The sequence below is a fragment of the Homalodisca vitripennis genome, chromosome 5 (genome assembly GCF_021130785.1).
Source record: "Homalodisca vitripennis isolate AUS2020 chromosome 5, UT_GWSS_2.1, whole genome shotgun sequence".
In the NCBI taxonomy this organism is placed as follows: domain Eukaryota; kingdom Metazoa; phylum Arthropoda; class Insecta; order Hemiptera; family Cicadellidae; genus Homalodisca; species Homalodisca vitripennis.
This window is the reverse complement of record NC_060211.1, coordinates 143233535-143245000: the sequence shown is the minus strand read 5'-3', so window position 1 is coordinate 143245000 and position 11466 is coordinate 143233535. Positions and strand designations below refer to the sequence as shown.

General features: G+C 32.0%; 1 protein-coding gene across 1 annotated transcript; it reads left to right on the top strand.

The window, feature by feature from the left end:
* Positions 1 to 2937: 2937 nt before the first annotated feature.
* On the top strand, positions 2938 to 8650 carry LOC124362957 (gamma-aminobutyric acid receptor-associated protein). Its single transcript, XM_046817862.1, has 3 exons — positions 2938 to 3138; positions 6704 to 6901; positions 7999 to 8650. The coding sequence occupies exons 1-3, from the start codon at positions 3049 to 3051 to the stop codon at positions 8068 to 8070; spliced, it is 360 nt and encodes a 119-aa protein (XP_046673818.1). The 5' UTR covers positions 2938 to 3048; the 3' UTR covers positions 8071 to 8650.
* Positions 8651 to 11466: the final 2816 nt, after the last annotated feature.

Genomic DNA, 11466 nt, shown 5'->3' with positions numbered 1-11466 from the left:
CAATTAAATATGAGAGTGATGTTAATAATATGCCTAAAAAGCCAAAATGGTATAATGAACAACCGAGATTAAAGAAAGAAGGACCTTGGTCACTTATTAATGCATATTTGTTTAAGAACACTGATCAAGGTTTCTCAACGAATCCTACAGATTTCTGAAGTCTAGATGAGGTAAGGCAAGCTAAACTAGCGGACAATGGTAAAAATATTAAGAACGTTATAGATAAAGGTAGCCCATTTGGTCAATAGTTAAAAAAGATAGCTTATGTGGTAACGAGGGCTTCTCTGTTAATAAGATACATTCGTCTCTAAAAAGTACTGGTTTTAATTATTTATTTCTTAATAAAGTCAGTTCAATTGTCCAATAAGTGCCTCAGACAAGGCACGATGTGTCATACTAATTAAATAAATTAAGATTAACCAGGTGCATGAAAAGTATAACGTAAAATCAGACTTTTCATTTTTAATGTTACAGTTGTACAGGATCATAGTGCTATTGTATCATAGGGTAACAGTTCATGTCTGACAACTTAGCTGTTACTTTTTTTATCCTACCTAGGGGGTAGACATCAGGCTGTATGTATTGATGGATTTTTTTTCTAAGACTCTCCCAGTCCCACGTGGTATACCACAGGGATCTATCTTGAGGCCTACGCTGTTTATTTGATATATTACGACTTACCTAGCAACTTAGCTATTCCAATGTAAATAATGTTTTATTCGCAGATGACTTAGGTTTAAATGTCAGGGGGAACAGTACTATGGAGGCCCATAACACTCTAGAAGATAAGACAAAAATAGTTGTAGACTGGTGCTGTGCTAAAAGTTAAGTCTGAATGCTGGGAATGTGTAGGACTTAGCACCTAGCTTGTCACCAAAGAGGATAGAAATCTGTACTTTAAAGTTCCTGGGCATATTTTTACAAACTGACTTAAAATGGGGAAATCATACTAACAATGTAGCCACCAAACTAGCAAAGGGGCTCTATTTGTTGGGATCTCTAAAGAGCAGTGTTACTCCTGGCATCCTTCTGAGCATATACTATGCTTACATTCAAAGCCATCTTAACTACGGTATCTCCTTATGAGGTATTTCCAGATGGTGTAAACAAGTTTTTACATTGCAGAAGAGGGCAGTCAGGTTAATATGTGACACTCCGGATCAAACCCATTGTAAACCTTTATTCATACACCTAGGAGTAATTTCATTGTCATCACTGTACGTCTAGTCAACTTTGTTGCATATTAAAGAAAATATTAATACATTTAATGACTCAACCAGTATTCACAGCTTTAACACAAGATATAAACATAGGTAATTTAAACACGAAAAGATATATGTATACTAGTACACAAAATAGTTTTGAATATATGGGTATAGAAAATTTACAATTTTTTACCAAATATGTCAAGGAATTGCAGTACAATAAGTTTTAAGTCGAGCTTCCTAGTCGAAAACTGTTTATACGAGGTCTGTGAGTATTTTGGCGTAATTAAATCTAACTTTAATTGGAAAATATTCTAGGATTAGTGATCTTTGACCATTGTTATGCTGTACAGTCTTCAACAATAAAAATCTTGAATCTTGAATCTTTAGTCTAGATGTATATAATCTCATCTCTCAAATTTTAAAATTAGCATCACCACTTGTTTATGAAATACTGGCTTACTGGTTTAATCTATGTATTGATTTTTATACTGTTCTACAATGTCTTAAGGTGTCCAAAATTGCCCAGTTCAACTTCATATAATTTACCTCGCAACAGTCCGATATCAACATAACATTGATCTGGAGAGAAACAAAGTTTATATGAGAGAAGATACCTACGATTACAACTTAAAATTATTAATAAAAAAGAGACGTTAATAATTCAAGACATGAGAAAGAACTTTGCAATTGGAACGAGGCTGGCCACTACGATGTACCCAAAGTGAAACTAAAGTTCCATGATGTTTCAAAACTATACTTGACCATTAGTTGCCGTTCTGAAGATAGCTTTTGAACCAGAGTAGCAACTATTTTGTAAATGCCATATGCCTCCAGCTTTTTTGGCTTTTAAATAGTGATATATACGACAAAATCTTACTTGTACGACGACTTGCTAACTTTCCTTTAAAGCTTTGACAAAATTTGATTGAAGTACGATTAGATTCGACGAGGTTAGTCCCCAAAGCTTAAACCTATGTTGTTTTAGAGATAAAGATCTTTAACACTTTGATGAGTGCTTCAAGACTTTGACACAATAGCAGACTCGATGGTTGTCAACTTATAATGTCATTTTCCCATATTTATGTATTAGCTACATTTCAATGCATAGGAGAAGAATAAATTGGCCTTTTCTAACTGATTCCTTAAATAACTGGAGAGGATATGATAATACAGATATCCTGTTTCTTAGTACGTCAGGGACAAAGGAATCTAACCCTAATTAATTTGTTACATCATGGCTGTTCAAGATACTCGATCTCATCGCATGACAATTTACAGCTAAACAGCAGTAAATGTTGAGACAGGAGTTATGGAAGGGAATGTCTATTGATGATTTGAACACTAAAGAGAAAACTCAGCAAATGCATCATACTTCTCGTTATCATTAACCTAATCCATTTCATCCTGGTCATTACTGAAAGACATGTGGCACTACTCCCTCGAATCAAGCTTTCGTTACGAGTCTACATATAAGGGGAGGGAGATTTTTTGTAACAAGATCAGAAGATAAGTAAATCTATCACAAAGATTTAAAACGTATAGTGAATTTTCCGTTTAAATCTGAATGTAGTACTTTTTACCTACATAATCACAAACGCAAAGAAATTGCATTATGTAGAACTATTATTTTGTCCGTTTATTACATCTGTTTCTGGTTAATCATTTTTTGTGTAAATTGTTTCGAAGAAGAAGAATAAGAAGACAAAGCTAGTTTGGAGAATGAATCATCAGGATTAAAGTAACAGTGGAGTGGGAAGTGAGTGAAATAGTCAGCTGCTGGGTTTTGCAAGGTGTTGTATCTTCTATTTTCGCACAGATCCATCTTTGAATTTAATTTAAAATGAAATTTCAATACAAAGAAGAACATCCTTTTGAGAAAAGGAAAGCTGAAGGTGAAAAAATCAGGAAGAAGTATCCCGATAGAGTACCTGTAAGTAAATGTCAAAAAGTCTTTGTATACATTTTTCTACGTATCAGCCATTGTTGGAGTCAATTTCTATTGTGCAATATATTCATTTTGCTTTTTCATTACTTTTACATTTATTTCAACAGTGTCCGAAATACTAAATAAATGTAAATGCTAATTGACTTTGAGATCAACGATGTTTGCCTAAACCTTGTTGATGATTTGATGTCTTTAATCAAGAATTTATTTGTTCCAAGTCTGAGCCTGGTTCAAGGCTATATAATATTAAAATAATATTATGGACCTGTCTCATTCTTAATTGTTTGGCTACGGTCTATTTTTAGTTATACATTTAAACTAGTCAGTTTATTATATACTATGGAATAAGTTTTATTTTACTAATTGGTCTCAGGTGTTTGCATTCTTGGCTTTTGATTAACAAACAATATGTTTAGGGACCTTTAAACCAGTTTAATTTGTCATAATTTTAAGGTGACTATATTCAGAATGGATTAATAGCCTAGGCTCTAATTACAAACATTAACTGATAATTAGCAGTAATTACTAAGAAAGGGCCCAATAAAGAGTTTAATGTTTATATCTTTAGACAGTGTATTAACTCTTGTAAGTGCTGACTATATTCACCTGTTAGTGCTACATTTGTTTTTTTTTAAATAAATGTTATTTACCTAAAAAATTAAAAAAGTTTAGTACTTTGGTATAATCTGGAGTCCACTATTTTTGGAAGATCAGGGACCTAAGAAACACATTATAGAAAGAACACTTTAATTAATTTACTGTTAATATTACATGTTACTATAACAATCAATTCTAAACTTCTACCTCCTAAAAGGAACTGATGGCGAGAAAGAGGGCACACTGTCCCTATCTACAATTTGTTATTAGAACAGAGAAGTAGATTTTCATAAGTACATATTGTAAATATAAAAAGTTAATAGGCTCTCATGTGATCTGAGCGCTTGTTAACTTTTAAATTGAATTTAGGTACTATCCGAAGAATGTTTTTCTGCCAAAAGTGCAGGGCCTCCCGAAGTCCGCACTGATGGCCAGAGGCATTTCCGATTAGTACTTTCCTGACCTCGGATCATGTGCCAGGTCGACCAATGTTATCTGACATCAGAAAAGTTGGACAATGTGTGACGTAATCTGAGGTCAAGAAAGTATACTCTTCCACATGCCCCAGGATATCAGTGCGGGCTTTGGTGGCACCTTCGGCACTACCCCACACTTCTACTGATAAAAGAAAATAGTCACTTGAGATAGAACCTAAAGTCAAGCTCAGTTCACATGAGTGCTCGTACAGGTTATCTTTAACCTTGGTACTACTAGTAACATTTATGATAACCTCTAGTCTAAACCTAAGTATATCACGTAATAACAAGAAGTAGATAGAAACATAGTAGCCTCCTTCTTGACATCATCGCTTTCTTTTGGGAGGCAAAAAAACAAGAACTGATTGTCATAATGACATTTCATTTTTACAGTAAGTCAATTAAAGCCTGTTCTTTTTTAGGTCCCTGATATGAAACTCTTCCAAAAATTGGGGCCTCCGGATAATACCAAAATACCCAAAGTGTAAACATGTATCTGGTTTTTTAAAACAAAAGCTACAAAATAATAATTAAATTTGCTACTTTGGTATTATTTGGACGCCACTATTAACCTTTCCAGCGTTATTGACGCGGATCCGCGGAGGGCCACTACAAGCTCAAAACGTTATTGCCGTGGATCCGCGTTTTTGCATTCTTTATTTTCTTACTGCTATGTTAGTTGAATATTTTGCTGCTAGATGGTTCTAGTAGTCATGCGACATACAGACGGGTTGCCCTGCCTCGAATTCTGTTACAATGGGAGTGGCAGTTGCTTCTAATTGGCCAAACACTGTCTAGCGGGCGTGGCCCCGCGCCTTTCACAAAGTCATTGACGGGAGCTCCCGTCAAGGCATCTAGCCAGTTGTTAGTGAGAAGCGTCCGGTACACGCATATGTATTTCGGTTATCGCTAATTTTCTGTTGTGTCTTTATTATGAATTGTTCTTTATTGTTACATAATCTTAGAGAATAGTACATGCGTCAATACATAAATAAGAAAACAAGACAAAAACAAGACAGAAAAGCAATCTGTTAGTCGTCAGTTCTTTCAAAGTATTCCTTGAGGGTGTAGTAAGGGTGTTCTCGGAGCCAGTGCTTCAGTTGCCGTCCAAACTGCTGTCGTTCTGTCTTCTTCAGTTCTTCTGGGAGGGCATTCCAGAGCTTTGCCCCTGCATATGTCGGCTTCTTCTCTGTAGATGCGAGATGATGTACAGGGAGGCAATAATTCAAGGCGTGTCTTATTCTTTTTAAAGTAAATTATTCATATTAAATACAGCAGTTTCCAGTATTTTATTTAGTGTTTTTTACCATTTTTCGTGTGAATGGCGAATCCAGACGATTCGGAATTTGAAGATTTGGTAATTCTGAGCAATTACTTGGTCAACCCCAAACTTTTTAATATTTTACTACGGTCAAAAGGATGTTATCACAAAGCAAGAAACATAATTCAAGCCCTGCAAGGCTGTCCTACAGGTTGCCGAGCGATAAGAAGGTTCAAAGTCCACGCGATAACAGTGGCTTGCGGGAGACGCGCGAAATGTCATTTGTGACAGCCCGCCACCAAATAAACACTCTTTGTCTACTTTTGTATTTTTCTAATTTTTATTGGATTGTAATATAGTATACGTTATCTATAAAACTGTGTTTCATTCCCATACTTACTGAATAAATTATAAAAATATTAGTGACAACTACACTGCTATTCTACGATATTCTCAAAAGTTAAAAATTATCCTAGGTAATCTAAAAAAGGCTAAACAAATTTTATTTACCGTTAAATAACTCTATTTTGACATACAGAAACGAAAATAAATTTAACTTTACACATTGGAAATTTTAAAAAATTGTAACTTTATCAAAGATGAGGTCTAATTTTTCATGACGCTTAAAGGGTTAATAAACTATGGACCAAAGAAAACTTTGTTATATGTTACTACATTCCTTCGATGAGGAAAACTCGTCCAAAAATAGTGGCTTCTGGATAATACCAAATTACGTAAATTAATAACCTTTCCATATTTCAAAAATATTAAATGTTTTATTAGAGGAAAAAAATTTTGTCTACTTTATCACATTTGGCATTTAACTCACTTCACTTAAATAATTTTGTAAAATACTTAATAAAGGTATAGTTTTTGTGTTCATAATTGAATTTTACATATATACCTACTTTTTTAATCGTTAAACAAGTGGCCTCTCTGTAATCAGAAAGTACCGTCTATTTTTGTACACATCTGTTTTTAGGCAAGAAGAATAGAAGTGGATAAACTTGTACTTAAAAAATAACATGAAAAAGGAGCGGTGTTAAAACTTACTTTTTATTCAATACATTTCCTTAGCCTGGCAATCTTCCAGTAGCAGGCAGGAGGTCAACTTCTGCCACCATATACAGTATACTGTATGTTTCTATATGTCTAGTGCTGTTAACATTTAGTTATTATTTGTCTTTATGGCACTATATATTTGGTTCATTTCCAGGTGATTGTTGAGAAAGCTCCTAAAGCTAGAATCGGAGACTTGGACAAGAAGAAGTACTTGGTGCCGTCAGACTTGACTGTCGGTCAGTTTTACTTCTTGATCCGAAAACGTGTCCATCTTCGTCCAGAAGATGCTCTTTTCTTCTTTGTGAACAATGTCATTCCCCCAACCAGCGCCACAATGGGTTCCTTGTACCAGGTTAGTTGAGTATATACATAACTTACCTGTGTTGATTTAAGGGTAGTTCTTAAATGTATTTATCTTTATTTAGCAAACCAGATGGAATAAAGTAGTCTTAAGTCATGCATAGAAAACAGTGTCATATCAAAAAAGGAAGTCAATATATGTTTTATTCCCATTCAAAACCTTGTATTTAAAATAATAGAAAGTATAGTTATAGATGTATTTGTCAGTTTTACCTTATATATTTAAATATCAGTGGGGCAAAAACCTAAAGTTACAGAGTAATTCCGTTTTTTAGAGAGGATTGACAATTTTATGCTGGATTCTGTGTAAGCTTTTATAGCACTTTCATTGCAGTATTTTACTGCACATGGTATAGTTAGTTGACTATTGCAGTATAAACACCTTGAATGCCAATGTCTCACGCTACTTGACACTATCTAGATGTTCCTCACAGTCTACATGAGACTCTAGAACTGTAATAAGGGTTAATCACTGATGAACTGGAGCTATGGAATCTTAGAGTAATCTTCATAATAAGGAACACCTATTAAGTTACCTACTTTTTTGTGCAAAAACTCACAGCATTTTGTTTAACAATTTTTGAGATCCTTCTTATGAGTTAGATCAAGTTGGTCTTGTAATATTTGACAAATATTCACAGTAATGCAAAATTTTGAAAATAATTTTTATTTAAGCAACTATGATCCATGGGTGATAATATTTCAATGGTTTTAACCAATGTCCACTGTTAGATTTCGAAACTTTCAAATCCGTTTTACAGTGAACACTTACGGCTTATAGTTACTGAAGTTCCTAATTTCAAGTGTCAGCTCCTAATAGTTAAGGAGAAATAGTTTCACAGTTTTTCGAGTATATGGATAGATTACAATATTTTATGGGTAATCTACAAAAACCATAAAACCATTTTATGATTGCTAGGTTTATTTAGTGCTTAATAAAGACCTAAAAGGTGACATGGACTTACGTGCAAAATTTCATGTTATCTGTTAAAATAATTTATTTAAGATGAATAGCTGATGGTTATGTAACTAGTTTAAACTAAAAAGAAGCACTTAATTATTTGTTTTAACAATACTTGTGTTGTTTAGGAACACCACGAAGAAGATTTCTTCTTGTACATTGCCTACAGTGATGAGAATGTCTACGGCACAGACGCCTAAGATCAGACAAGATTTCAGGTTGAAAACATAACCAAATTATTAAATGTTGAAACTTTGACATCAATGAATTAGTTTTTGTATTAAAATTTTTGAGTATTCAGAAATATAAAATATTATGTATTTTCAATTTAGTAAAACTTCTTTCACTATAATTATCGTTCTTTTAAATCACAATTGATTGTGTCTTTAAATCTTTTATAAATACCTTAATTGAGTTTAGGAATTATCTGAGTTGAAGTTGTTTTGTTTGTATATTACTCGAGTAATTGATCATTCAACAATGAGTATTTAATATTGGTGTATTTTTCAATTTGTACCAATATTAATTCTGTCTGAGTTATATTGTTTTGTTATATTTATACTGTCTATATTTAGTTATAGTCTTTCACAATTTATGACTTAATACACAAATCATTGTTGCTGTAAATATGATTTACTTTACTTTATGAACTATTGCCTTTTTTAAGCAATTAACTAACCATTAGGACATTTAAGTGTGTGATTTGCACTTTTTCTGTTTAGTTCTGATATCTGTGTACTAACTAGTGGATTTTCAATAAAATGTAAATATATATTTGAATTATTTCACCCTTAGTATTGTGTGTAACAAAAAGCTTCCAGAACATCTGAAGCATAACTAATTAACCCGTTGAATGCTGGGTTACCTATGTAATGCTGACATTTTGCAGGTAAAATATGGAATCATGATAATTCTTTCTAGGTCAAAACAAATAAAGACTTCCTGTTATCATCAAACTTATTCTTGTGCTTCTCATCTAAAGAGGCATGAACGGGAGATATTGACCACTGTTAGTTCAGTAATACATAAGCAGGGGCAGACGTGGGAAGTGCGACCATACAAGGCTCCACAAAAAAGACTATGTTGACCATTTGAATTATAAAATATTAATAAAGATAATTTTTCCACAAATATAACTGCTAATACTAACACAGTAGACAGTTTTGTGAGATAGTGTTTAAATTGGTATAATAGCATAGCCTGCACAAAAGAATATATTCAATAATTATTTAAAATTTGAAGTGATTTTAAACCAGCTAGAAAAATGCTCCAGAAATCCACAGTGAAAGTAATTATAAATTTAAGTATGTAAATGTATTTTCTCTAAAGGATATAGAAGCGGACGAATTTGACTATTGGTTCTATCTTTAGTATTCCACTCAAAGTGTTCTATTTTAAGAAATATTTAATAAATAAGCTTTCAAAAAACTCCATAAAATGTTGATAAAACCTTCTGCAGGATAAAAATAAAAACAATACCGCATCAATAACTAATAAATATTACATAATGTTATTTTAAGTTGAATAAGAACAAACTTTTCAAATTATTTGGAAATCCACTTTCCTCCACTGCACTTATTCTCATAAGTTATTCTTCTTGTGACAGAGCATTTTATTTCAAAATTAAGCGTTTTTCTGTATAAAATTGTACTTTACACACCTATTGTACCACACAATTTGGTAATTATTTTATAGTGGCTAATTTTGTAAGTACAGATTAAGTATTTTTCAGTTTTGAGGAACCTACCAGTATTCAAGTTATTTGAAACTGCTTAAATATTTGTTTCATTATTTTTAAATAGATGCCAAATGTATTCACACAATTTTTTTTTTTTTTGTAAATGACAAATTACTATTAAATTGAGCTGCATAGTGCTAAAACTGATTGAAAATTCAGTGGCAGTTATAATGATTGGAACGGTACTTGAGAGAGAGAATTTTGATTACAAATCAGTGCTCTGTTTCTAATTGTTTAATTATCAGTTTTATTCTTTTTCCCCACGATTGGTCAAGCCTACCTATAAGAAGTTTTAAGTATTTTTAATGCTTAGGATGTAAATTTCATAAATTCTAAGGTCTTAAAATTAAAAAAAAAAAAAAATCTGGAGTAATTATATTTTGATTAATATAATGTTATTAATGGTAAGTATTTAGAGTTGAATTTTGGAGAACTCTAAAATTGTTATAGAATATTACCAGAGATGCTGTGACCTTATGATTAAATCAGAGATGTGTTTTTCTACCCTGAACACTGATTGACCTGGTTAGTCAATAATTAAGGGGGATGGTACAGATTTGGAGATTTCCCAGTTTAATCCTGGAATGATTTGGTCAACGTACTATAGTGAAAAGAAACTTATTCATATTTTGGAGGTTTTGTATAAATTTATAATAATGAATAAAAATTGAGTTGAGTGTATGTAATCCATTAATTACACGAGTCGACCTACAACATTTGTAAAGAAAGACTTCTAGTTTGGACAATAGAGAAGGTAACCAAAAGTTTTTTTATGTAAAATAGTAAAAAGTTGCTATAGTATATTGATTTTTACATTTTGTTTGAGCTTGGAGTAAACTTTTGATAAATAACCTAAGAAAAATTGGGCAAAATTGTCAACTTAGGCTATTAGATTTCATAAGCCCATTAGATTTCATAAGCCCTTTAAGTACTAGCATATACATATCATTCTATTCATTATTTTTAACAGTAAAAATGAGTTCCATATTTTGAAGATGTAGATCATTTTGAATTTATTGGTGTATAAAATTGAAACTGTACGTTAACTGAGGTTCTGGTGACGATTGGTGCAGCGACGGTCTATCACTCTAAATACTGTTAACCATCAATGCTGTGACGGTCAAACATCGCCTTGAAAAACCCACTTTATAAAGTAATTATAATGATTTTCTACGAAAGTAACTGTAACATTACATAGTGGATAAATAAATGTATGATTAGTATGAAGTTCAGTACTTTATGATCTTTGATACAAGTCTGAGAGAAAAAGAATATCGTATCTCATTTTAATTTTTGTTATTGTTTACGTATTGGGTAGTTTGTTTGTTTTCATTTATATGTAATATTATTTGAAGTTATTGTTTAGTCAAGTGGTATAAACATGTCTTGAAAAGCATTTATCTTTCACACGGGAGTGATGTAGTTAGACAAATAATTAGTGTTTGTTTCCAAATAATATGTTCATAATCTACGTAGGCCTAGGTTAGAAGTGTCAAATTTGTATTTTAGCAAGTTTTATTTATTTGATGTGTTATATAAGAGAGTTGTTAGAGATAAACTAGGTTTATTATTATACATTTCTATAACAATTAGAATTGTGATATATTTCTTCAAATTAATGTGATTAGTGGATAAATAATATTTTATTTTTTCAAAATAAGAAGAAAATTTGAAAATCCCTTTCTAACTTTGAAGATAATAAGTTTCACATGTATGAAAATTGATGCGTTCCGGATTCATAAATATAACAAGTTTTGCTACATAATTTAGTACTTGTGCTTCTTATTGATAAGTTATATGATATTGCTAACTCTTGATATGATATAATACTGTTTCATGTATGGAAAAACTATTATTG

What these genes read in the sequence shown, in the direction of transcription:
- LOC124362957 (XM_046817862.1), top strand. Translation starts at nt 3,049, where the DNA reads ATGAAATTTCAATACAAAGAAGAACATCCTTTTGAGAAAAGGAAAGCT. An exon ending in AGTATCCCGATAGAGTACCT is followed by an intron (nt 3,139 to 6,703) that starts GTAAGTAAATGT and finishes GTTCATTTCCAG; the next exon opens with GTGATTGTTGAGAAAGCTCC. An exon ending in CAATGGGTTCCTTGTACCAG is followed by an intron (nt 6,902 to 7,998) that starts GTTAGTTGAGTA and finishes TGTGTTGTTTAG; the next exon opens with GAACACCACGAAGAAGATTT.